Genomic DNA, 27065 nt, shown 5'->3' with positions numbered 1-27065 from the left:
TCCCCACCCCGCACCAAACCCCTCCACCTTCCTGAATCCCTCAACGTCATCGCCAACGGTTCGATTGCCAATGCAAACAACAAGAGGGACAGGGTGCAACCCTGCCTGGTCCCTCGGTAAAGCCGGCAGTACTTTACCGGAAGTACTCCAACCTCCTCCCATTCGTAGTCACACGTGCCATCGGGGCCTCATACAGTAGCCTCACCCATCTAATCAACCCATAACCAAATCCAAACCTCCCCAACACCTCCCATAAGTACCCCCACTCCACTCTATCGAAGGCCTTCTCCGCATCAAGCGCCACCACTATCTCAGCCTCCCCCTCAATCGCCGGCATCATGATGACATTCAACAACCAAAAGCTAGCGCTTTTCCAGGAGACACATCCGGAGTGAGACTCATCTAGAGTGGGGATTGCAACTTGGTAATTTGGAGCAGTGAGGTAATTCGGTGCAGAGTGTGAGGAGGTGCTTTTGCAGAGGTGCGTTTTAACCCTGGTAAGTGACTGGTAAGTAGTTTTTCTTTTCATTCTTTTCATTGTCTAATTTATTTATTTTTATTTTGAAATTGTTGTTGTATAAGTTTACCTAAGGTTTAAGACATGGCAGGAGATCCCAGACCCGTGTCATGCTCCTCGTGTGCGATGTGGGAGCTCAGGGACACGTCCACTGTCCCTGGCTCCTTCACGTGCAAGAAGTGTGTTCAGTTGCAGCTCTTGTTAGACCGCTTGACGGCTCTGGAGCTGCGGATGGACTCACTTTGGAGCATCCGCGATGCTGAGGAGGTCGTGGATAGCACGTTTAGCGAGTTGGTCACACCGCAGGTGAAAATTAATGAAGGAGATAGAAAATGGGTGACCAAAAGAAAGATCAAGAGTAGGAAGGCAGTGCAGGTGTCCCCTGCGGTCATCTCCCTGCAAAACAGATATACCGCTTTGGATACTCTTGAGGGAGATGGCTCACCAGGGGAAGGCAGCAGAGGCCAGGTTCATGGCACCGTGGCTGGCTCTGCTGCACAGCAGGGCAGGAAGAAAAATGGCAGGGCTATAGTGATAGGGGACTCGATCGTAAGGGGAATAGATAGGCGGTTCTGTGGACGCAATCGAGACTCCAGGATGGTATGTTGCCTCCCTGGTGCAAGGGTCAAGGATGTCTCGGAGCGGCTGCAGGACATTCTGGGGGGGGGGGGGAGGGTGAACAGCCAGCTGTCATGGTGCACAAAGGCTCAAACGATATAGGTAAAAAACAAGATGAGGTCCTACAAGCAGAATTCAGGGAGTTAGGAGTTAAACTAAAAAGTAGGACCTCAAAGGTAGTAATCTCAGGATTGCTACCAGTGCCACGAGCTAATCAGAGTAGGAATGTCAGGATAGATAAGATGAATGAGTGGCTCGAGAGATGGTGCAAGAGGGAGGGATTCAAATTCTTGGGGCATTGGGACTGGTTCTGGGGGAGGTGGGACCAGTACAAACCGGACGATCTGCACCTGGGCAGGACTGGAACCGATGTCCTAGGGGGGGTGTTTTCTAGAGCTGTTGGGGAGGGTTTAAACTAATGTGGCAGGGGGATGGGAACTGATGCAGGAAGTTGGGAGGTAGTAAAACAGGGACAGAAGCAAAAGGAAGTAAGGGGAAAAGTGCAAGGCAGAGAAGACATAGTCAAAAATCTAAAAGGGCGACAGTACAAGGTACAGTGACTGAGGGGAGCTCAGTGAATAGGCCCAGTAATAACAAAAGGAATAAAACTGGAGATGTTAAGATTCAAAACAGAGGTAAAAAAACCAACATAAGTGTACTTTATCTGAATGCTCGTAGTATTCGGAATAAAGTTAATGAGTTGATGGAACAAATCATCGTAAATAACTATGATTTAGTGGCCATTACTGAAACATGGTTAAAGGATGGTCACGACTGGGCGTTAAATATCCGAGGGTATCAAACTATTCGGAAGGACAGAGTGGATGGTAAGGGAGGTGGTGTTGCTCTGTTATTTAAGGATGACATCCGGGCAATAGTAAGGGATGACATTGGTGCGATGGAGGATAAGGTTGAATCCATTTGGGTGGAAATCAGGAATAGTAAGGCGAAAAAGTCACTGATAGGAGTAGTCTATCGGCCACCAAATAGTAACGTTATGGTGGGGCAGGCAATAAACAAAGAAATAACTGATGCATGTAGAAATGGTACAGCAGTTATCATGGGGGATTTTAATCTACATGTCGATTGGTTTAACCAGGTCGGTCAAGGCAACCTTGAGGAGGAGTTTATAGAATGTATCCGCGATAGTTCCCTAGAACAGTATGTAATGGAACCTACGAGGGAACAAGCGGTCCTAGATCTTGTCCTGTGTAATGAGACAGGATTGATTCATGATCTCATAGTTAGGGATCCTCTCGGAAGGAGCGATCACAATATGGTGGAATTTAAAATACAGGTGGAGGGTGAGAAAGTAAAATCAAATACTAGTGTTTTGTGTTTAAACAAAGGAGATTACAAGGGGATGAGAGAAGAACTAGCTAAGGTAGACTGGGAGCTAAGACTTTATGGTGGAACAGTTGGGGAACAGTGGAGAACCTTCCAAGCGATTTTTTACAGTGCTCAGCAAAGGTTTATACCAACAAAAAGGAAGGACGGTAGAAAGAGGGAAAATCGACCGTGGATATCTAAGGAAATAAGGGAGAGTATCAAATTGAAGGAAAAAGCATATAAAGTGGCAAAGATTGCTGGGAGATGAGAGGACTGGGAAATCTTTAGGGGGCAACAGAAAGCTACTAAAAAAGCTATAAAGAAGAGTAAGATAGAGTATGAGAGTAAACTTGCTCAGAATATAAAAACAGACAGTAAAAGTTTTTACAAATATATAAAACAAAAAAGAGTGGGTAAGGTAAATATTGGTCCTTTAGAGGATGAGAAGGGAGTTTTAATAATGGGAAATGAGGAAATGGCTGAGGAACTGAACAGGTTTTTTGGGTCGGTCTTCACAGTGGAAGACACAAATAACATGCCAGCGACTGATAGAAATGAGGCTATGACAGGTGAAGACCTTGAGAGGATTGTTATCACGAAGGAGGTAGTGATGGGCAAGCTAATGGGGCTAAAGGTAGACAAGTCTCCTGGCCCTGATGGAATGCATCCCAGAGTGCTAAAAGAGATGGCTAGGGAAATTGCAGATGCACTAGTGATAATTTACCGAAATTCACTAGACTCTGGGGTGGTCCCGGTGGATTGGAAATTAGCAAACGTGACACCACTGTTTAAAAAAGGAAGTAGGCAGAAAGCAGGAAATTATAGGTCAGTGAGCTTAACTTCGGTAGTAGGGAAGATGCTGGAATCTATCATCAAGGAAGAAATTGCGAGGCATCTGGATAGAAATTGTCCCATTGGGCAGACGCAGCGTGGGTTCATAAAGGGCAGGTCCTGCCTAACTAATTTAGTGGAATTTTTTGAGGACATTACCAGTGCAGTAGATAACGGGGAGCCGATGGATGTGGTGGTATATCTGGATTTCCAGAAAGCCTTTGACAAGGTGCCACACAAAAGGTTGCTGCATGAGATAAAGATGCATGGCATTAAGGGTAAAGTAGTAGCATGGATAGAGGATTGGTTAATTAATAGAAAGCAAAGAGTGGGGATTAATGTGTGTTTCTCTGGTTGGCAATCAGTAGCTCGTGGTGTCCCTCAGGGATCCGTGTTGGGCCCACAATTGTTCACAATCTACATAGATGATTTGGAGTTGGGGACCAAGGGCAATGTGTCCAAATTTGCAGATGGCACTAAGATGAGTGGTAAAGCGGAAAGTGCAGAGGATACTGGAAGTCTGCAGAGGGATTTGGATAGGTTAAGTGAATGGGCTAGGGTCTGGCAAATACAATGTTGACAAATGTGAGGTTATCCATTTTGGTAGGAATAACAGCAAACGGGATTATTATTTTAACGATAAAATGTTAAAGCATGCCGCTGTGCAGAGAGACCTGGGTGTGCTAGTGCATGAGTCACAGAAGGTTGGTTTACAGGTGCAACAGGTGATTAAGAAGGCAAATGGAATTTTGTCCTTCATTGCTAGAGGGATGGAGTTTAAGACTAGGGAGGTTATGTTGCAATTGTATAAGGTGTTAGTGAGGCAACACCTGGAGTATTGTGTTCAGTTTAGGTCTCCTTACTTGAGAAAGGACGTACTGGCACTGGAGGGTTTGCAGAGGAGATTCACTAGGTTAATCCCAGAGCTGAAGGGGTTGGATTATGAGGAGAGGTTGAGTAGACTGGGACTGTACTCGTTGGAATTTAGAAGGATGAGGGGGGATCTTATAGAAACATTTAAAATTATGAAGGGAATAGATAGGATAGATGCGGGCAGGTTGTTTCCACTGGCGGGTGAAAGCAGAACTAGGCGACATAGCCTCAAAATAAGGGGAAGTAGATTTAGGACTGAGTTTAGGAGGAACTTCTTCACCCAAAGGGTTGTGAATCTATGGAATTCCTTGCCCAGTGAAGCAGTTGAGGCTCCTTCATTACATGTTTTTAAGGTAAAGATAGATTGTTTTTTGAAGAATAAAGGGATTAAGGGTTATGGTGTTCGGGCCGGAAAGTGGAGCTGAGTCCACAAAAGATCAGCCATGATCTCATTGAGTGGTGGAGCAGGCTCGAGGGGCCAGATGGCCTACTCCTGCTCCTAGTTCTTATGTTCTTATGTAACCTCCGCACATTCGTGTTCAGCTGCCATCCCTTAACAAAACCTGTCTGGTCCACGTGTACAACCCCTGGCACACAGTCCTCTATCCTGGTGGCCAGGATCCTTGCCAGCACCTTGGCATCCACATTAAGGATAGATATGGGCCTGTACGAACCACACTGCTGGGGGTCCTTGTCTCTCTTTAAGATTAAAGAAATCCACGCCCGCGACATCGTCGGGGGCAAAGTCCCCCCCTCCCATGCCTCATTAAGTGTCCGCACCAACAGGGGGCCCACTAGGTCCACACATTTTTTTTAATATATAATTTTTATTGGAATTTTTTACAGAAAATATAAAACATAACGACAAACAATGAAATGCAACAAAATAACCCATAATAACTGTAACACCCCTCAGACCGTATCGATGCATGTATCACATCCCCCCAACCCCAATGAACAACAAAAGAACTTAAAAATAAATTCAAATTAAATAAACAAACATAGTCATCGCCCCCCCCCCTTTCCCTCCCCCTTCCCTCCCCCTTCACCCCCCCCCCTTTCCTCCCCCTTCCCCCCCTTCCCTCCCCCTTCCAGGATGGCCTACATCTGAACCTGAGGGGCACCAATATCCTGGGGGGGAGATTTGTTAGTGCTCTTTGGGGGGGTTTAAACTAATTCAGCAGGGGCATGGGAACCTGGATTGTAGTTTTGGGGTACGGGAGATTGAGAGTATAGAGGTCAGGAGCACAGATTTGACATCGCAGGAGGGTGCCAGTGTTCAGGTAGGTGGTTTGAAGTGTGTTTACTTCAATGCCAGGAGTATATGAAATAAGGTAGGGGAACTGGCAGCATGGGTTGGTACCTGGGACTTCGATGTTGTGGCCATTTCAGAGACATGGATAGAGCAGGGACAGGAATGGTTGTTGCAGGTTCCGGGGTTTAGGTGTTTTAGTAAGCTCAGAAAAGGGGGCAAAAGAGGGGGAGGTGTGGCGCTGCTAGTCAAGGACAGTATTACGGTGGAGGAAAGGATGCTAGATGGGGACTCTTCTTCCGAGGTAGTATGGGCTGAGGTTAGAAACAGGAAAGGAGAGGTCACCCTGTTGGGAGTTTTCTATAGGCCACCTAATGGTTCTCGGGATGTAGAGGAAAGGATGGCGAAGATGATTCTGGAAAAGAGCGAAAGTAACAGGGTAGTTGTTATGGGAGACTTTAACTTTCCAAATATTGACTGGAAAAGATATAGTTCAAGTACATTAGATGGGTCGTTCATTGTACAATGTGTGCAGGAGGGTTTCCTGACACAATATGTTGACAGGCCAACAAGAGGCGAGGCCACATTGGATTTGGTTTTGGGTAATGAACCAGGCCAGGTGTTAGATCTGGAGGTAGGTGAGCACTTTGGAAACAGTGACCACAATTCGGTGACCTTTACGTTAGTGATGGAAAGGGATAAGTATACCCCACAGGGCAAGAATTATAGCTGGGGGAAGGGCAATTATGATGCCATTAGACATGACTTAGGATGTGTAGGTTGGAGAAGTAGGCTGCAAGGGTTGGGCACACTGGATATGTGGAGCTTGTTCAAGGAACAGCTATTGCATGTTCTTGATAAGTACGTACCAGTCAGGCAGGGAGGAAGGGGTCGAGCGAGGGAACCGTGGTTTACCAAAGAAGTGGAATCTCTTGTTAAGAGGAAGAAGGAGGCCTATGTGAAGATGAGGTGTGAAGTTTCAGTTGGGGCGCTTGATAGTTACAAGGAAACGTGGAAGGATCTAAAGAGAGAGCTAAGACGAGCAAGGAGGGGACATGAGAAGTCTTTGGCAGGTAGGATCAAGGAAAACCCAAAAGCTTTCTATAGGTATGTCAGGAATAAAAGAATGACTAGGGTGAGAGTAGGGCCAGTCAAGGACAGTGGTGGGAAGTTGTGTGTGGAGGCTGAGGAGATAAGCGAGATACTAAATGAATACTTTTCGTCAGTATTCACTCAGGAAAAAGATAATATTGTGAAGGAGAATGCTGAGACCCAGGCTGTTAGAATAGATGGCATTGAGGTGCGTAGGGAAGAAGTGAAAAGGTGACAAGGTGAAAATAGATAAGTCTCCGGGGCCTGATGGGATTTATCCTAGGATTCTCTGGGAAGCCAGGGAAGAGATTGCTGAACCTTTGGCTTTGATTTTTTAGGTCATCATTGGCTACAGGAATAGTGCCAGAGGACTGGAGGATAGCAAATGTGGTCCCTTTGTTCAAGAAGGGGAGTAGAGATAACCCCGGTAACTATAGGCCGGTGAGCCTAACGTCTGGGTCACTGTCTGTGTGGAGTCTGCACGTCCTCCCCCTGTGTGCGTGGGTTTCCTCTGGGTGCTCCGGTTTTCTCCCACAGTCCAAAGATGTGCGGGTTAGGTGGATTGGCCAGGCTAAATTGCCCGTAGTGTCCTAATAAAAGTAAGGTTAGGGGGGGGGGGGGGGGGGTTGTTGGGTTACGGGTATAGGGTGGATACGTGGGTTGAGTAGGGTGATCATGGCTCGGCACAACATTGAGGGCCGAAGGGCCTGTTCTGTGCTGTACTGTTCTATGTTCTATGTTCTATGTCTGTGGTGGGTAAAGTCTTGGAGAGGATTATAAAAGATACGATTTATAATCATCTAGATAGGAATAATATGATTAGGGATAGTCAGCATGGTTTTGTGAAGGGTAGGTCATGCCTCACAAACCTTATCGAGTTCTTTGAGAAGGTGACTGAACAGGTAGACGAGGGTAGAGCAGTTGATGTGATGTATATGGATTTCAGTAAAGCGTTTGATAAGGTTCCCCACGGTCGGCTATTGCAGAAAATACGGAGGCTGGGGATTGAGGGTGATTTAGAGATGTGGATCAGAAATTGGCTAGTTGAAAGAAGACAGAGAGTGGTAGTTGATGGGAAATGTTCAGAATGGAGTTCAGTTACGAGTGGCGTACCACAAGGATCTGTTCTGGGGCCGTTGCTGTTTGTCATTTTTATAAATGACCTAGAGGAGGGCGCAGAAGGATGGGTGAGTAAATTTGCAGATGACACTAAAGTCGGTGGAGTTGTAGACAGTGCGGAAGGATGTTGCAGGTTACAGAGGGACATAGATAAGCTGCAGAGCTGGGCTGAGAGGTGGCAAACGGAGTTTAATGTGGAGAAGTGTGAGGTGATTCACTTTGGAAAGAATAACAGGAATGCGGAATATTTGGCTAATGGTAAAATTCTTGGTAGTGTGGATGAGCAGAGGGATCTCGGTGTCCATGTACATAGATCCCTGAAAGTTACCACCCAGGTTGATAGGGTTGTGAAGAAGGCCTATGGTGTGTTGGCCTTTATTGGTAGAGAGATTGAGTTCCGGAGCCATGAGGTCATGTTGCAGTTGTACAAAACTCTAGTACGGCCGCATTTGGAGTATTGCGCACAGTTCTGGTCGCCTCATTATAGGAAGGATGTGGAAGCTTTGGAACGGGTGCAGAGGAGATTTACCAGGATGTTGCCTGGTATGGAGGGAAAATGTTATGAGGAAAGGCTGATGGACTTGAGGTTGTTTTCGTTAGAGAGAAGAAGGTTAAGAGGTGACTTAATAGAGGCATACAAAATGATCAGAGAGTTAGATAGGGTGGACAGCGAGAGCCTTCTCCCGCGGATGGAGGTGGCTAGCACGAGGGGACATAGCCTTAAATTGAGGGGTAATAGATATAGGACAGAGGTCAGAGGTGGGTTTTTTACGCAAAGAGTGGTGAGGCCGTGGAATGCCCTACCTGCAACAGTAGTGAACTCGCCAACATTGAGGGCATTTAAAAGTTTATTGGATAAGCATATGGATGATAAGGGCATAGTGTAGGTTAGATGGCCTTTAGTTTTTTTCCATGTCGGTGCAACATCGAGGGCCGAAGGGCCTGTACTGCGCTGTATCGTTCTATGTTCTATGTTCCCCCCCCTTCCCTCCCCCTTCCCCCCTTCCCTCCCCCTTCCCCCCTTCCCTCCCCTTCCTTCCCTCCCCCTTCCCCCCCTGTCCTTCCCCCTTCCCCCCCCCTTCCTTCCCTTCCCTCCCTCCCCCTTCCCACCCCTTCCCCCCCTTCCCTCCCCCCCTTCCCCCCCTTCCCTCCCCCTTCCCCCCTTCCCTCCCCTTCCCCTTCCCTCCCCTTCCCCCTTCCCTCCCCCTTCACCCCCTTCCCCCTTCCCTCCCCCTTCCCCCCTCCCCCCCTTCCCTCCCCTTCCCTCCCCCTTCCCTCCCCCTCCCCCCCTTCCCTCCCCCTTCCCCCCCCCTTCCCCCCCTTCCCTCCCCCTTCCCCCCCCTTCCCTCCCCCTTCCCCCCCTTCCCTCCCCCTTCCCCCCCCTTCCCTCACCTCCCCTCCCCTCCCCTTCCCTCCCCTCCCCTCCCCTCCCCCCCCCCTCCCCTTCCCTCCCCTCCCCCCCCCTCCCCTTCCCTCCCCTTCCCTCCCCTCCCCCCCCCCTCCCCTTCCCTCCCCTTCCCTCCCCCTTCCCTCCCCCCCGGGTTGCTGCCTCTACTGTCCCCGTACCCTATCGTTGAGCCAGAAAGTCGAGGAAAGGTTGCCACCGCCTAAAGAACCCTTGTACCGATCCTCTGAGGGCGAATTTGACCTTCTCTAGCTTAAAAAAACCCGCCGTGTCATTGATCCTGGTCTCCATGCTTGGGGGCCTCGCATCCAGGGGCTGGTTTAGCTCACTGAGCTAAATCGCTGGCTTTTAAAGCAGACCAAGCAGGCCAGCAGCACGGTTCGATTCCCGTACCAGCCTCCCCGGACAGGCGCCGGAATGTGGCGACTAGGGGCTTTTCACAGTAACTTCATTGAAGCCTACTCGTGACAATAAGCGATTTTCATTTTTTTCATTTCATCCTTCCATTGTAGCAAGATCCTTTGCCGGGCTACTAGGGACGCAAAGGCCAGCACATCGGCCTCTTTCACCTCCTGCACTCCCGGCTCCACCCCAACCCCAAAAATCGCGAGTCCCCATCGTGCCTTGATCCTGCACCCACAGGTATCTGAAACTCTTCAATGCCCACTTAAATGGGAGTCTCCCAATTCCCTCCTCCTGATCACCCGTGTGTACTACAAATACCTCGCTCTTGCCTAAATTTAACTTATAGCCCGAGAAGCCCCCAAATTCTGCTAACAGCTTTATCACCCCCGGCATTCCCCCTTCTGGATCCGCCACATACAACAGCAGGTCGTCCGCATACAGCGATACACGATGTTCCTCCCCACCCCGCACCAGACCCCTCCATCTCCCTGACTCCCTCAACGCCATAGCCAAAGGTTCAATCACCAGTGCAAAGAGCAAGGGGGACAGGGGGCACCCCTGCCTGGTCCCACGGTAGAGCCTAAAGTACTCCGTTCTCCTTCCATTGGTAACTACACTTGCCATCGGAGCCACGTAGAGCAGCCTGACCCATTTGATGAATCCCTTCCCGAATCCGAAGCGCTCCAGCACCTCCCACAAGTACCCCCACTCAACTCTATCAAACGCTTTCTCTGCATCCAGCGCCACCACTATCTCCCCCTCCCCCTCCACCGCCGGCATCATAATAACATTTAGCAGTCTCCGCACATTCGTGTTGAGCTGCCGTCCCTTGACAAATCCTGTCTGATCCTCGTGTATCACCCCTGGCACACAGTCCTCTATCCTGGTGGCCAGGATCTTCGCCAGCAACTTAGCGTCAACGTTGAGGAGCGAGATAGGCCTGTATGATCCACACTGCAAGGGGTCCTTATCCCGCTTCAGGATCAGAGAGATCAGTGCCCACGACATCGTCGGGGGCAAAGCCCCCCCCCTCCCATGCCTCATTGAAGGCTCACACCAACAGGGGGCCCACCAGATCCGCATACTTTTTATAAAATTCCACCGGGAACCCGTCCGGCCCCGGCGCCTTACCTGACTGCATTTGTCCAATCCCCCTGACTAGCTCCTCCAACTTTATCGGTGCCCCCAGCTCCTCTACCAGCTCCTCTTGAACCCTTGGGAAACATAGCCTGTTCATGAAGCTCTCCATCCCCCCTCTCCCCATCGGATGTTCTGACCGGTACAGTTCCTCATAGAAGTCCCTAAAGACCCCATTTACTTCTGTCCCCTTCTGCACTACATTCCCACCCCTATCCGTCACTCCACCAATTTCCCTAGCCGCATCTCGCCTGCGGAGCTGATGTGCCAACATCCTGCTCGCCTTCTCCCCATACTCATATACCGCGCACTGCACCCTCCTCCACTGTGTCTCCCCGCCTTTCTGGTGGTCAACAAGTCAAATTTGGCCTGCAAACTACGCCGTTCCACCAGCAACCCCTCCTCCGGTGCCTCCGCGTATCTCCTGTCCACGTCCAGGAGCTCCCCCACAAGTCTCTCCCTCTCCTTCCTCTCCCTCCTTTCCCTATGGGCCCGGATGGAGATCAGCTCCCCCCGGATCACTGCTTTCAGAGCCTCCCAGACCATCCCCACCTGGACCTCCCCCGTGTCGTTGGTATCAAGATACCCCTCAATACTTCCCCGGACCCTCCTACACACCTCCTCATCAACCAGCATTCCCACATCCAGGCGCCAGAGCGGGCGCTGGTCCCGCGCCTCCCCCATCTCCAGATCAACCCAGTGCGGAGCATGGTCTGAAATCGCTATGGCCGAATACTCGGCATCCTGCACCTTCGGGATCAATCCCCTGCTCAGGACAAAAAAATCTATTCGGGAATAGACCCTATGGACATGGGAGAAAAAGGAATACTCCCGCGCTCTCAGCCTCCCAAACCTCCAGGGATCCACCCCTCCCATCTGGTCCATAAACCCCCTCAGCACTTTGGCCGCCGCCGGTCTCCTACCCGTCCTTGAACTGGACCGGTCCAGTGGGGGATCCAGCACCGTGTTAAAGTCTCCCCCCATGATCAGGCCCCCTGCCTCCAGGTCCGGAATGCGGCCCAACAAGCGCCTCATGAAGCCGGCATCATCCCAATTCGGGGCATATACATTAACCAGCACCACCTTCTCTCCCTGCAGCCTACCCTTCACCATAAAATATCTGCCCTCCTTGTCCGACACCACCTCAGCCGCCTCGAACGCCACCCTCTTCCCACCAGAATCGCCAACCCCCGGTTCTTCGCGTCCAATCCTGAGTGAAAAACCTGCCCCACCCACCCCTTCCTCAGACAAACCTGGTCCGCCACCTTCAAGTGGGTCTCCTGGAGCATAGCCACGTCCGCCTTCAGCCCTTTCAGATGGGAAAATACCCTAGTTCTCTTAACCGGCCCATTCAGCCCCCTCACGTTCCAGGTAATCAGCCGGATCAGAGGGCAACCCGCCCCTCTCCCCCACCGGCTAGCCATAGCTTATCGACCGCTCGCCCCAGGCCAGCTCGCCCCGCCTGACCCGTTCCCCATGGCGATAACGCCCCTCCTCTACCCCCCCCGGCCCACACCAGCTCCTTCCTGGCCATTCCAGCAGCAACCTGGCATCCCCCCCCCCCCACCCCCCCGCACCCCCCCAGGCTAGGACCCCTCCTAGCCGCGACGCACCCGCCATGGTACTTCCGTGTGTCAGCTGACTTCTGCTAACCCGGCAGCTCCCGCCAAAACCCATCCCCTCCCGGCATGGGGTCATCCCCCTCTTGCCACACCTCCTTGGCACCGCTTCAGCACGGGAAAGAAAACCAGAAGAGGCCACGCCCCCACCTCCAGCTCCACCCCTCCGCCCCGCAGCGCGGGAAACCAGAGGAAAGCCGGCGCTTTCACACTGCCACACCCCACCCTTCTGACGCAGCTCCTCAAAATCCAGTTTCACCCCAACCCCCAGCCCCGTACAGAAGAGAACATATAAAACACATACCCCCAACGTTCCCCACATACCCCACACCCATACCCAACAGACAAACCCACCCGGAAACAGAGCAAAAAGAAAACCAGCATAAAAAAAACACGTGTCAAAATTGAAGAACAGCAACAGCGAAAACACCAACGGCCATAGTGTGTCCCCAGACCCTAGTTCGAGTCCAGCTTCTCCGCCTGTACAAAGGCCCATGCCTCCTCCGGGGACTCGAAGTAGTGGTGCCGGTCCTTATATGTCACCCACAGACGCGCAGGCTGCAGCATTCCAAATCTGACCTGCTTGGCATGCAGCACCGCCTTCGTCCGGTTGAACCCGGCCCGCCGCTTTGCCACCTCCGTACTCCAGTCCTGGTAGATTCGCACTACCGAATTCTCCCACTTGCTGCTCCTCTCTTTCTTGGCCCAGCGCAGCACACACTCCCGGTCACTAAATCGATGGAACCGCACCAGCACCGCCCGCGGGGGTTCATTTGCCTTAGGCCTCCTGGCCAGCACTCTGTGAGCTCCCTCAAGCTCCAGGGGCAAATGGAAGGACCCCGCTCCCATCAATGAGCTCAACATCGTGTTCACGTACGACGGGAGATCCGACCACTCCAGCCAATGCGCCAGGCCCAGGATCCTCAAATTCTTTCGCCTCGTGTGAACGTCCAGCTCCTCCAAGCGGTCTTGCCACTTTTTATGAAGTGCCTCGTGCAACTCCACTTTCCCCACGAGGACCACGGCCTCCTCCTCCCTCTCAGCGGCCTGCTGCTGCAACTCCCGAATGGACGCCTCCTGGGCTGCCTGGGTCCCAAGCAGCTTGTTGGTAGTCGCATTCAGGGAGTCCAGCAACTCAGCCTTCAGCTCCGCAAAACAACGCAGAAGAGAGGCTTGCTGCTCCTGCGCCCACTTCCACCAGTCCTCGGGTGTTCCGCCGGCCGCCATTTTGTCCTTCTTCCCCCGCTTTTCTTGGGGAGCTGTGGCAGCTTTTTCCTTTGCCCCACTCCGGGTGAACACCATAAATTATGGGGAATGCTCCTCTAGACACCTTCCCCCACCGGGATTCGTCGAGACAGCGCCGTTTGGGGCCCTCAAATCGGCCCAAAAGTCCTTAAGTAGCGGGAGCTGCGGTGTGGCTTAGCTCCGCATAGCCGCAACCGGAAGTCTCCAAAGCCGATTTTCTGACCGCTCTACTTCTGTCCAGGCCATCCACGGGTGGAGAATCTGAGAAGGAGTGTTCCCACATGGGGAAAAGTCCAAACAGCACCACTACGAGCCCTTAAAAGAGCCCCAAAGTCCGAAAATAGCGGGAGCCACTAAACGTGCGGTTTTGCTCCGCATCACCGCTACCGGAAGTCCGTCCCCGCTTCTTCAATGGCCTTGGTGAGATCTTTTCACAGTTGTTCCCTCTGCTGCTAGAATTCAGCTCTAATAAAGCCCCTCGAGTCAGCTTGAGGCCTCTAAGCTGGCCCTTCCCCTGCCTGCATGCTTGCAGAGGCTTTTGTCTGCTGCTGCGTCAGACAAATCTTGCACTGTTTCTGAGGGTCTGATAACCAAGAAACATACCATTCCTGGGGGAAAATACTCCTCGAACATTCACCTACGCCTTTTCATCGAAATTCCAACCCCTGTTGCTTAAAAAAGAGCTCTTTTCTGTAACCTTGGGCAGGAGCTGCCTCTGTGTGATCACTCACTCCATGATGGGGCCTCACGGTAGCATGGTGGTTAGCATCAATGCTTCACAGCTCCAGGGTCCCAGGTTCGATTCCCGGCTGGGTCACTGTCTGTGTGGAGTCTGCACGTCCTCCCTGTGTGTGCGTGGGTTTCCTCCGGGTGCTCCGGTTTCCTCCCACAGTCCAAAGATGTGCGGGTTAGGTGGATTGGCCATGCTAAATTGCCCGTAGTGTAAGGTTAATGGGGGGATTGTTGGGTTACGGGTATACGGGTTACGTGGGTTTAAGTAGGGTGATCATTGCTCGGCACAACATCGAGGGCCGAAGGGCCTGTTCTGTGCTGTACTGTTCTATGTTCTATGATGCACACCGGAAGTCCTCAGGTCCACAAACTTGTTATAAAACTCCACCGGGAACTCATCCGGCCCAGGCGCCTTCCCTGACTGCATCTGCCCGATCCCCGTAACCAGCTCCTCCAGCTCAATCGGCGCCCCCAAACCCTCCACCTGCTCCACCTGCACCTTCGGGAAAGATAGCCCGTCGAGAAACCTCTCCATTCCCCTCCACTCCACCGTTGGCTCCGACTGGTACAGTTCCCCGTAAAAGTCCTTGAAGACCTCATTCACCTCTACCCCCTTCCACACCACATTCCCACTCTTGTCTCTCACTCCAGCAATTTCCCTAGCTGCATCCCGCTTGCAGAGCTGATGAGCCAGCATCCTACTCGCCTTTTCACCATATTCATACATTGCCCCTTGTGCCTTCCTCCACTGTGCCTCCGCCTTTCTAGTGGTCAACAAATCAAATTTAGCCTGTAGGCTGCGCCTCTCCCCCAACAATCCCTCCTCTGGTGCCTCCGCTTACCTCCTATCTACCTCCAGGATCTTCCCCTCCAGTCTATCCCTCTCACTCCTCTCCCTGTGTGCCCGGATGGATATCACCTGCCTTCAGGGCTTTCCAGACCATCCCCACCCCGACCTCCCCTGTATCATTCGCCTCGAGGTACCCCTCAATACTTGCCCGGACCCTCCTGCACACCTCCTCCTCCGCCAACAACCCCACATCCAACCGCCACAACGGGCGCTGGTCCTGCACCGCCCCCATCTCCAAATCCATCCAATGCGGAGCGTGGTCGGAGATTGCAATGGCCGAATACTCGGCCTCCTCCACTCTTGGAATCAGTCCCCTACTCACCACGAAGAAGTCTATCCGAGACTAAACCTTATGTACATGGGAGAACAAGGAATACTCCCGTGCTCTCGGCCTCACAAACCTCCATGGATCCACCCCTCCCATCTGGTCCATAAACCCCCTCAGCACCTTGGCCGCCACCGGCCTCCTACCCGTCCTTGAACTGGACCAATCCAGTGAAGGATCCAACACCGTATTGAAGTACCCACCCATTATCAGACCTCCTGCCTCTAGATCCGGGACACGTCCCAGCATACGCCTCATAAAGCCCGCATCATCCCAATTTGGGGCATACACATTAACAAGTACCACCTTCTGGTGGAGGGGGAGGTGGAGATAGTGGTGGCGCTGGATGCAGAGAAGGCGTTTGATAGAGTTGAATGGGGGTACCTGTGGGAGGTGCTGGAGCGGTTCGGATTCGGGGAGGGGTTCATCAAATGGGTAAGGTTGCTCTATGAGGCCCCGATGGCGAGTGTAGTTGCCAATGGAAGGAGATCAGAGTACTTCAGGCTCTACCGTGGGACCAGGCAGGGGTGCCCCCTGTCCCCCTTGCTTTTTGCACTGGCGATAGAACCTTTGGCGTTGGCGCTGAGGGAGTCGGGGAGGTGGAGGGGCCTGGTGCGGGGTGGGGAAGAACATAGAGTATCGCTGTATGCAGATGACCTGCTGTTGTATGTGGAGGACCCAGAGGGGGGAATGCCGGGGGTGATGGAGCTGTTGGCTGAGTTTGGGAGCTTCTCGGGCTATAAGTTAAATCTAGGCAAGAGTGAGGTATTTGTAGTACACCCGGGTGATCAGGAGGAGGGAATTGGGAGGCTCCCGTTTAAGAGGACAGTGAAGAGTTTCAGATACCTGGGGGTGCAGGTGGCCAGGAGTTGGGGGACTCTCCATTGTTCCTCTTTCAGTGTTTTCCCATCTTTATCCCTAGGGCCTTGTTTAGGAGGTTTATGAGCAGCATTATGAGCTTTGTTTGGGCGCATGGGACCACGAGAGTGAAGAGGGTCTTTTTGGAGTGGGGTAGAGATAGTGGGGGGCTGGCGTTACCCAATCTCTCGGGGTATTATTGGGCGGCCAATGTGTCGATGGTGCGCAAGTGGGTGATGGAGGGGTAGGGGGCAGCATGAAAACGGATGGAGAGGGCGTCCTGTGGAGATACAAGCCTGGGGGCCCTGGTAACGGCGCCTTGGCCGCTCCCTCCTACGAGGTATACCACGAGTCTGGTGGTGGCGGCTACCCTCAAGATTTGGGGGCAGTGGAGCCTACATAGGGGGTAAGTGGGGGGCTCGATGGAGGCTCCATCAAGGGGGAACCATCGGTTCGTCTCGGGGAACATTGATGGGGGGTTCCAGGGTTGGCACAGATCGGGCATCAGACAGCTGATTCATTGTTCATTGATGGGAGGTTTGCGAGCCTGGGGGAGTTGGAGGAGAAATTTGGGCTCCCCCTGGGGAACATGTTCAGGTATCTGCAGGTAAAGGCGTTTGCTAGGCGGCAGGTGAAGGGATTCCCTTCGCTTACCGCGAGGGGGATGAGTGACAGGGTGCTTTCGGGGGTCTGGGTCGGGGAGGGGAAGATATCTGATATCTACAAGGTAATGCATGAGATGGAGGAGGCGTCAGTAGAGGAGCTGAAAGCTAAGTGGGAGGGGGAACTGGGGGAACAGATCGAAGATGGGACATGGGCTGATGCCTTGGAGAGGGTTAACTCTTCCGGCTTAGCCTCATCCAATTCAAGGTGCTGCACCGGGCCCACATGTCCGGGTCTAGGATGAGTAGGTTCTTTGGGGGCGAAGACAGGTGTGTCAGGTGTTCGGGGAGTCCAGCGAACCATGCCCATATGTTCTGGACATGCCCGGCACTGCAGGAGTTCTGGAAGGGGGTGGCAAGGACGGTGTCGAGGGTGGTAGGATCCAGGGTCAAGCCAGGCTGGGGACTCGCGATCTTTGGGGTTGGGGTGGAGCCGGGAGTGCAGGAGGCGAAAGAGGCCGATGTGCTGGCCTTTGCGTCCCTAGTAGCCCGGCGGAGGATCTTGCTACAGTGGAAGGATGCGAGGCCCCCAAGCGTGGAGACCTGGATCAATGACATGGCGGGTTTTATTAAGCTAGAGAAGGTCAAATTCGCCTTGAGAGGATCGGTACAAGGGTTCTTTAGGCGGTGGCAACCTTTCCTCGACTTTCTGGCTCAACGATAGGGTACTGGGTCAGCAGCAGCAGCAACCCGGGGGGGAGGGGGGGGAAAGGGGGCAAGGGGGGGGCGGACATTGACTATGTTTGCTTATTTAATTTTAATTTATTTTTAAGTTCTCTTGTTGTTTACTGGGTTTGGGAGGGTGGGGGGGGGGGGTTGTGATACATGCGTTGATACGGTCTTGGGGGTGTTACAGTTATTATGTTGTTTTATTGTTGCTTTTCATTGTTTGTTGTTATATTTTCTGTAAAAAATTCCAATAAAAATTATTTTAAAAAAAAACAAGTACCACCTTCTCTCCCTGTAGCCTGCCCCTTACCATAACAAACCTACCCCCGTTATCCGCCACCACCTCAGTTGCCTCAAACGACACATTTTTCCCCACCAGAATCGCCACCCCCCGGTTCTTCACATCCAACCCGGAGTGGAAAACCTGCCCCACCCACCCCTTCCTCAGACGGACCTCGTCCGCCACCTTCAGGTGGGACTCCTGAAGCATTGCCACATCTGCCTTTAGCCCCCTCAGATGAGCAAGTACCCTAGACTGCTCCACCGGCCCATTCAGTCCTCGCACATTCCAGGTGACGAACCGGATTGGAGGGTATCTCGCCCCCCTCCTCCGCCGACTAGCCATAGCCCGTCGACTGCCCGCCCCAAGCCAGCACCCCCCGCCCGACCCAGTCCCCACGGCGACAGCACCTCACTTCTGCCCTCCCGGCCCACACCAGCTCCTTCCTGACCCTGCCAGCAGCAACCCGGTATTCCCCTTCCCCTCCCAAAGTGGGATCATCCCCCCTCCTGTCACTCCTCAAGGCACCGCTGCAGCGCGGGAAGGAGCCAGTAAAGGCCCCCCCCGTCTTCTGCACCCCTCCAGCCCCGCAACGCGGGAAACCAGAGGAAAGCCCGTGCTTTCGCACTGCCGCACCACACCCTACTGACGCAGCTCCCAAATACCAGCCTCACCCCATACCCCCAACCCCATACAGAATGCAACAAACCCCCAACCCCCGCAAAATACAAAACTCAAACATGCCCCCCAACAGATTTACATGGACTGTATAACTTACTGAGAACATTAGAGTAAGGTATATTTTGTAACTTGTGTTCTCCTTACAAATCTGTATACATGTGTAAAGGTATAGATGGGGTGGTGAAGGAGTAGTGCATTATAGTCAATCTTTTCATGGATAATAAATGTTTTATTCCTTTGGTAAAGGTTAATTGGCAGTCCTGGACTCTGTTCATCCACATCGCCAAACAAAAAAACAAAGTTATGATCTGTTGCGCCGGGTTCCATTCTGGGACCGACTGTCCAGTAGTAACATCAGGTGGGATCATAATGCTTGGTTCTGCCAACCTACCCAAAGCTCTTCAGCTGGATTCTCCGTTCCTGAGACTAAGTGTTAACGCTGGGGCAGGATTCATGGACCTCCACGACAGCAAAACTGCCACCGCACCTGGACTGATCCAGCAACCTTTGAGGGGCTAGCACCGGTGCCATGTGGAATACAATGGAAAACAGTGTGGGATTTCCAGGTAATCGACACTTGGAACGCTGATAAGCTGCAGCCGCATATACTTCATTCCCCACACACACCAATCCCAGCCAATATGGCACTGGTTGCACTGGAGCGCGCGCATCCCACTGATGGGTCAGCTGGGGCCAGAGGGCACCTGGAGTATGGCCCGGGGCAACACATAGACAACCTGTGGCCCTAAGTTATAGTGGGCTATCAGTGGCATGCGCAGCTGCATGGCTGCCTTGAAGCCTGCGGAAATGGTGTTCCATGCCAGTCCACACTGACCCCACAGACTATCACCTACCCACCCCCCACTACTCCCCCAGGCCCTGGCAGAAACGCCCTGACCAGCAGCCCAACTGTCAGAAACTATGGTGATGTTGGACACTCTTTGTACCCCCTCTTTATTCCTCCCTGTCTCACGATTTTTAAAAGCACAAGTCAATCCCACCATTGGGAATTTGCCCCAGTGGAGGCAGAGGATCACGGAGGTCCTGGAGAGTACCGGGTCAGGCCCACTAACGATATGCCAACGGCGTTTACTGTACGTGTGGAGTGGAACACATTGACACTGCTGTCGAGACACCGGAGAATTGCGATTTGGCGTGAATCCAGCTCCAGCTACGATTTCAATGTCCAAACCATTCTCCGTCCAATTGCGTTACGCAATTCTGCCATCAGCTGACGGAGAATCCCGCCCCTTAGGTAAGTATTGTTCTCATTAAGGAAAGTGAGTATGTACTCCACTTCAGCTAAAATTAATTTATTTGTGTTAATTTCTCAATAGTTTACTTTGGTGATAATTCTCGATACTTGTGTCATTCCTATTTTTCTGAACATTTGTCCCTGATATCTTACTTTGTCAGCAGCTGTTAGCCTTGTCCATGGCTTATCTGCACGTCTGTCATAATCCTGGGCCTCAGCCACCTCCACATAGTCACTGAAACGGATCAGGATTTTTCTCTCCCTCAACTCCTCCACAGTTGGCCTTTGGCTAAGCTAGAGAAAAACAAATTGATATTAAAGATTTATAAGACAAATAACCAATTTTTTACATTCCTAGTATACACATAAAATTGTAATCACTACCATCAATATACGGTTATTTAATCTTACCAATACATGGTTAGTCAGGTCACATTTCATGGAAGGGATTTCTATTAATTAACTGTGAAACACTGGCAAAGAACTTCATCTGCCATCAGCACAAGTCAAAATTCAAGTGCATGACTCTATGATTAAGACTCTAGATAACCTCTGGTGATCGTGAGGAAAGCAGTGAACACTGCACATTTGAATTTTCCACTTTATACTGCTATCGGAAAGGATCCCTGCTGACAGCACAGTTCCATAATATCTTCTGATATTTCTGATCATTTGTCCCTGATATCATACTTTGTCAGTCACGGTTAGCCTTTTCCATGTCCATATTTTGCTCTGATTCTGACCCTGAAGGCTGAAAGGCTTCCTGATACTACAAAGTACAAAGAAAAGTACAGCACAGGAACAGGCCCTTCGGCCCTCCAAGCCTGTGCCGATCATGCTGCCCGTCTAAACTAAAATCTTCTGCACTTCCGGGGTCCATATCCCTATATTCCCATCCTATTCATGTATTTGTCAAGATGCCCATTAAACGTCACTATCGCCCCTGATTCCACCACCTCCTCTGGCAGCGAGTTCCAGGCACCCACTACCCTCTGTGTAAAAAACTTGCCTCGTACATCTCCTCTAAACCTTGCCCCTTGCACCTTAAACCTATGTCCCCTCGTAATTGACCCCTCTACCCTGGGAAAATGTCTCTGACTATCCACTCTGTCTATGCCCCTCACAATTTTGTAGACCTCTATCAGGTCGCCACTCAACCACTGTCATTCCAGTGAGAACAAACCGAGTTTATTCAACCTCTCCTCAGAGCTAATTCCTTCCATACCAAGCAACATCCTGGTAAATCTCTTCTGCACCCTCTCTAAAGCCTCCACATCCTTCTGGTAGTGTGGCAACCAGAATTGAACACTATACTTCAAGTAAGGTTCTATACAGCTGCAACATGACTTGCCAATTTTTATACGCACTGCCCCGGTCAATGAAGGCAACCACGCCTTATGACTTCTTGACTATCTTCTCCACCTGTGTTGCCCCTTTCAGTGACCTGTGGACCTGTACACCTAGATCTCTGCGACTGTCAATAATCTTGAGGGTTCTACCATTCACTGTATATACTCGACCTGCATTAGATCTTCCAAAATGCATTACCTCACATTTGTCCGGATTAAACTCCATCTGCCATCGCTCCGCCCAAGTCTCCAAACCTTTGTGTCGTCTGCAAACCTACTAATCAGACCAGTTACATTTTCCTCCAAATCATTTATATATACTACGAACAGCAAAGGTCCCAGCACTGATCCTGCGGAACACCACTAGTCACAGCCCTCCAATCAGAAAAGCACCCTTCCATTGCTACTCTCTGCTTTCTATGACCTAGCCAGTTCTGTGTCCATCTTGCCAGCTCACCCCTGATCTTGTGTGACTTCACCTTTTGTGCCAGTCTGCCATGAGTGACCTTGTCAAATGCCTTACTGAAGTGCATATAGACAACATCCACTGTCCTATCTGCGTCATGTGAGAGTACCTGTGAGAAATGGGTGTTTAAGAACTGTACCTTTAAGAAATGAACGTTTATCAGTGATGTCAGAGTGTGGGTGGAGCTGGGCTGTCTGTCAGCTTTTTTACTTCTGTTTTCGGTTTTGCTGCAGGGTGTGTTTTTGTTTCATTTTCAGAGCTGGGTAGCTGCAGTCAGAGCCAGAAGATGTATCAGTCTCTCTCTCTGTAATCTAAAGACTGTAAATCGATCCTTTGGTGATTTAAAACTAATAACTGTTCTCAGTGGTGACTTGAACCTGATGTGCTTCTGTTAAAAGATTTTTAAAAAGTCTTATGGATGTTAAAAGACAGCTTCAGGATTATTAGTGTTGTATTCTTTGGAGGTTATATTTGAATTGATGGTTGCTTAGATGTTCACTGTATGTTTGAAAAAGGTTCATGGAATAAACACTTTTGCTTTAAAAAATACTTTTCCATTTCTGCTGTACCACACCTGTAGAGTGGGCCGTGTTCTCCCCATACCACAATCTATTAAAAGTTGTGGGTCAGGTAAACTCCATGATACACTTTGGGGTTCTCTAAACCTTGGTCCATAACAAATTGGGGGCTCGAGGGGGATAGAAGTCTATCTATTGGATTGGCTTAGTGAGCCTAAAGACAGTGAGGGGTGAGCATATTGTGGATGCTTTTCAGGTGTTGTATTTCAGTTTAAGCAGGGAGTGTGTTGTGGCCAATGGCTCCTTCAGAGGCTCTGAAGTTTTTGGGGGTGGAGACAGTCACATGCAGTACCTCACAGACAGAGACTCAAAACAGCCTTTTAGATTTGGCAAAAACATTGCATTTAACATTACCCGAAAAGGTGAAGTACTTAGCTGAGCATTTAAAATTGCCTGAGGTACAATATGGCTCATTATAAATGGAAAAAATCAAATTGCAGATTAAGCAACTTGAACATGAAAAGGAATTAAAGCAGCTTGATTATGCAATGAGAGAAAAAGAAAGAGAAAGGGAGATACAGATTGGGGAAAAAGAAAAGGAGAGAGAAGAAAAAAACAAAGAAAGAATAGCCCTAGCAGAACAAAAGGAAAGACATAGAGAGAAAAGGGAAAAAGAGAGAGAGTTTGAATTTCAGAAAATGGCTATGAAACATAACAGTGAGCAAAAATTGGCAGACGTGAAGGGAAATGTACATAGAACATAGAACATAGAACAGTACAGCACAGAACAGGCCCTTCGGCCCTCAATGTTGTGCCGAGCAATGATCACCCCACTCAAACCCACGTATCCACCCCATACCCATAACCCAACAACACCCTCTTAACCTTACTTTTTAGGACACTATGGGCAATTTAGCATGGCCAATCCACCTAACCCGCACATCTTTGGACTGTGGGAGGAAACCGGAGCACCCGGAGGAAACCCACGCACACACGGGGAGGACGTGCAGACTCCACACAGACAGTGACCCAGCCGGGACTCGAACCTGTGTCCCTGGAGCTGTGAAGCATTTATGCTAACCACCATGCTACCGTGCTGCCCCACTGTAGGTACAGTTGGAGGATCGTGATGAGGATAGTGAGAAAGAGCGTCATAGTCGAAGGCTTGGTGGGGATCTATTTAAATATGTCCAAGCATTGCCAAGGTTAGATGAGAAGGAGGTGGAAACCTTTTTCATTTCACTTGAGAAGATAGCTAAACAAATGAAATGGCCACAGGGCATGTGGGTTACTGTTTCAAACAAAGCTGGTAGGTGGTGTGAGTGAAGTGTTTGCATCACTACTGGAGGAGGTATCTGGAACGTATGAGGAGGTCAAAAAATCCATCTTAGGTGCATATGAACTGGTGCCTGAAGTCTGCAGACAAAGGTTTAGAAATCTAAGGAAATAATTCGGTCAAACATACATGGAGTTTGAAAGGCTCAAACAGAGTAATTTTGATAGGTGAATAAGGGCTTTGAAAATAGACATAGAACATAGAACAGTACAGCACAGAACAGGCCCTTCGGCCCTCGAAGTTGTGCCGAACAATGATCACCCTACTTAAACCCACGTAACCCGTATACCCATAACCCAACAATCCCCCCATTAACCTTACACTACGGGCAATTTAGCATGGCCAATCCACCTAACCCGCACATCTTTGGACTGTGGGAGGAAACCGGAGCACCCGGAGGAAACCCACGCACACACGGGGAGGACGTGCAGACTCCACACAGACAGTGACCCAGCCGGGAATCGAACCTGGGACCCTAGAGCTGTGAAGCATTGATGCTAACCACAATGCTACCGTGAGACCAAATGTATGAAGCTCTCAGAGAAATTATACTTTTGAAGGAGTTTAAAAATTCAATTCCTGATGTAGTGAGAACTCATGTGGAAGAGCAGAGGGTTAAAACTGCTCGTAGTATTCGGAATAAAGTAAATGAGTTGATGGCACAAATCATCGTAAATGACTATGATTTAGTGGCCATTACTGAAACATGGTTAAAGGATGGTCACGACTGGGAGTTAAATATCCGAGAGTATCAAACTATTCGGAAGGACAGAGTGGATGGTAAGGGAGGTGGTGTTGCTCTGTTATTTAAGGATGACATCCGGGCAATAGTAAGGGATGACATCGGTGCTATGGAGGATAAGGTTGAATCCATTTGGGTGGAAATCAGGAATAGTAAGGCGAAAAAGTCACTGATAGGAGTAGTCTATCGGCCACCAAATAGTAACGAGATGGTGGGGCAGGCAATAAACAAAGAAATAACTGATGCATGTAGAAATGGTACAGCAGTTATCATGGGGGATTTTAATCTACATGTCGATTGGTATAACCAGGTCGGTCAAGGCAACCGTGAGGAGGAGTTTATAGAATGTATCCGCGATAGTTTCCTAGAACAGTATGTAATGGAACCTACGAGGGAACAAGCGGTCCTAGATCTTGTCCTGTGTAATGAGACAGGATTGATTCATGATCTCATAGTTAGGGATCCTCTCGGAAGGAGCGATCACAATATGGTGGAATTTAAAATACAGATGGAGGGTGAGAAAGTAAAATCAAATACTAGTGTTTTGTGTTTAAACAAAGGAGATTACAAGGGGATGAGAGAAGAACTAGCTAAGGTAGACTGGGAGCTAAGACTTTATGGTGGAACAGTTGAGGAACAGTGGAGAACCTTCCAAGCGATTTTTCACAGTGCTCAGCAAAGGTTTATACCAACAACAAGGAAGGACGGAAGAAAGAGGGAAAATCGACCGTGGATATCTAAGGAAATAAGGGAGAGTATCAAATTGAAGGAAAAAGCATATAAAGTGGCAAAGATTGCTGGGAGATTAGAGGACTGGGAAATCTTTAGGGGGCAACAGAAAGCTACTAAAAAAGCTATAAAGAAGAGTAAGATAGAGTATGAGAGTAAACTTGCTCAGAATATAAAAACAGACAGTAAAAGTTTTTACAAATATATAAGACACAAAAGAGTGGCTAAGGTAAATATTGATCCTTTAGAGGACGAGAAGGGAGTTTTAATAATGGGAAATGAGGAAATGGCTGAGGAACTGAACAGGTTTTTTGGGTCGGTCTTCACAGTGGAAGACACAAATAACATGCCAGCGACTGATAGAAATGAGGCTATGACAGGTGAGGACCTTGAGAGGATTGTTATCACTAATGAGGGAGTGATGGGCAAGCTAATGGGGCTAAAGGTAGACAAGTCTCCTGGCCCTGATGGAATGCATCCCAGAGTGCTAAAAGAGATGGCTAGGGAAATTGCAGATGCACTAGTGATAATTTACCAAAATTCACTAGACTCTGGGGTGGTCCCGGTGGATTGGAAATTAGCAAACGTGACGCCACTGTTTAAAAAAGGAGGTAGGCAGAAAGCAGGAAATTATAGGCCAGTGAGCTTAACTTCGGTAGTAGGGAAGATGCTGGAATCTATCATCAAGGAAGAAATTGCGAGGCATCTGGATAGAAATTGTCCCATTGGGCAGACGCAGCATGGGTTCGTTAAAGGCAGGTCATGCCTAACTAATTTAGTGGAATTTTTTGAGGACATTACCAGTGCAGTAGATAACGGGGAGCCGATGGATGTGGTATATCTGGATTTCCAGAAAGCCTTTGACAAGGTGCCACACAAAAGGTTACTGCATAAGATAAAGATGCATGGATAGAGGATTGGTTAATTAATAGAAAGCAAAGAGTTGGGATAAATGGGTGTTTCTCTGGTTGGCAATCAGTAGCTAGTGGTGTCCCTCAGGGATCCGTGTTGGGTCCACAATTGTTCACAATTTACATTGATGATTTGGAGTTGGGGACCAAGGGCAATGTGTCCAAGTTTGCAGATGACACTAAGATGAGTGGTAAAGCGAAAAGTGCAGAGGATACTGGAAGTCTGCAGAGGGATTTGGATAGGTTAAGTGAATGGGCTCGGGTCTGGCAGATGGAATACAATGTTGACAAATGTGAGGTTATCCATTTTGGTAGGAATAACAGCAAACGGGATTATTATTTAAACGATAAAATATTAAAGCATGCCGCTGTTCAGAGAGACTTGGGTGTGCTAGTGCATGAGTCACAGAAGGTTGGTTTACAAGTGCAACAGGTGATTAAGAAGGCAAATGGAATTTTGTCCTTCATTGCTAGAGGGATGGAGTTTAAGACTAGGGAGGTTATGTTGCAATTGTATAAGGTGTTAGCGCGGCCACACCTGGAGTATTGTGTTCAGTTTTGGTCTCCTTACTTGAGAAAGGACGTACTGGCGCTGGAGGGTGTGCAGAGGAGATTCACTAGGTTAATCCCAGAGCTGAAGGGGTTGAATTATGAGGAGAGGTTGAGTAGACTGGGACTGTACTCGTTGGAATTTAGAAGGATGAGGGCGGATCTTATAGAAACATTTAAAATTATGAAGGGAATAGATAGGATAGATGCGGGCAGGTTGTTTCCACTGGCGGGTGACAGCAGAACTAGGGGGCATAGCCTCAAAATAAGGGGAAGTAGATTTAGGACTGAGTTTAGGAGGCACTTCTTCACCCAAAGGGTTGTGAATCTATGGAATTCCTTGCCCAGTGAAGCAGTTGAGGCTCCTTCATTACATGTTTTTAAGGTAAAGATAGATAGTTTTTTGAAGAATAAAGGGATTAAGGGTTATGGTGTTCGGGCCGGAAAGTGGAGCTGAGTCCACAAAAGATCAGCCATGATCTCATTGAATGGCGGAGCAGGCTCGAGGGGCCAGATGGCCTACTCCTGCTCCTAGTTCTTATGTTCTTATGTTCTTATTAGCAGCAGAAATGGCAGATGAGTATGAATTAGTTCATGAATCAAAACTTGGTTTCCGTCATCAGTTTCAGCCTGTGAGGGATAGAAACTGGGGACATGAGAAATACTAAAAGTAAAGGTGATCTGATGGGCGATAATAAGGAGAGTGTACCT

The 27065-nt window shown here is 49.9% G+C and overlaps 1 protein-coding gene across 9 annotated transcripts in view; it reads right to left on the bottom strand.

Moving 5' to 3' along the window:
- Positions 1 to 27065, bottom strand: part of phactr1 (phosphatase and actin regulator 1) — a 707078-nt gene that overhangs the window by 29375 nt on the left and 650638 nt on the right. For 8 of the 9 annotated variants that reach the window (XM_038797115.1, XM_038797116.1, XM_038797117.1 and 5 more), the window contains one exon: positions 19908 to 20048. In XM_038797115.1, the coding sequence (XP_038653043.1) occupies positions 19908 to 20048 (141 nt within the window). Of the gene's footprint in view, positions 1 to 19907; positions 20049 to 27065 lie in introns of those variants that run through there. The other variant, XM_038797119.1, reaches the window with a different exon arrangement.

This window comes from Scyliorhinus canicula, chromosome 5 (genome assembly GCF_902713615.1).
Source record: "Scyliorhinus canicula chromosome 5, sScyCan1.1, whole genome shotgun sequence".
Classification (NCBI taxonomy): Eukaryota; Metazoa; Chordata; class Chondrichthyes; order Carcharhiniformes; family Scyliorhinidae; genus Scyliorhinus; species Scyliorhinus canicula.
This window is presented reverse-complemented; position numbering and strand designations above follow the sequence as displayed.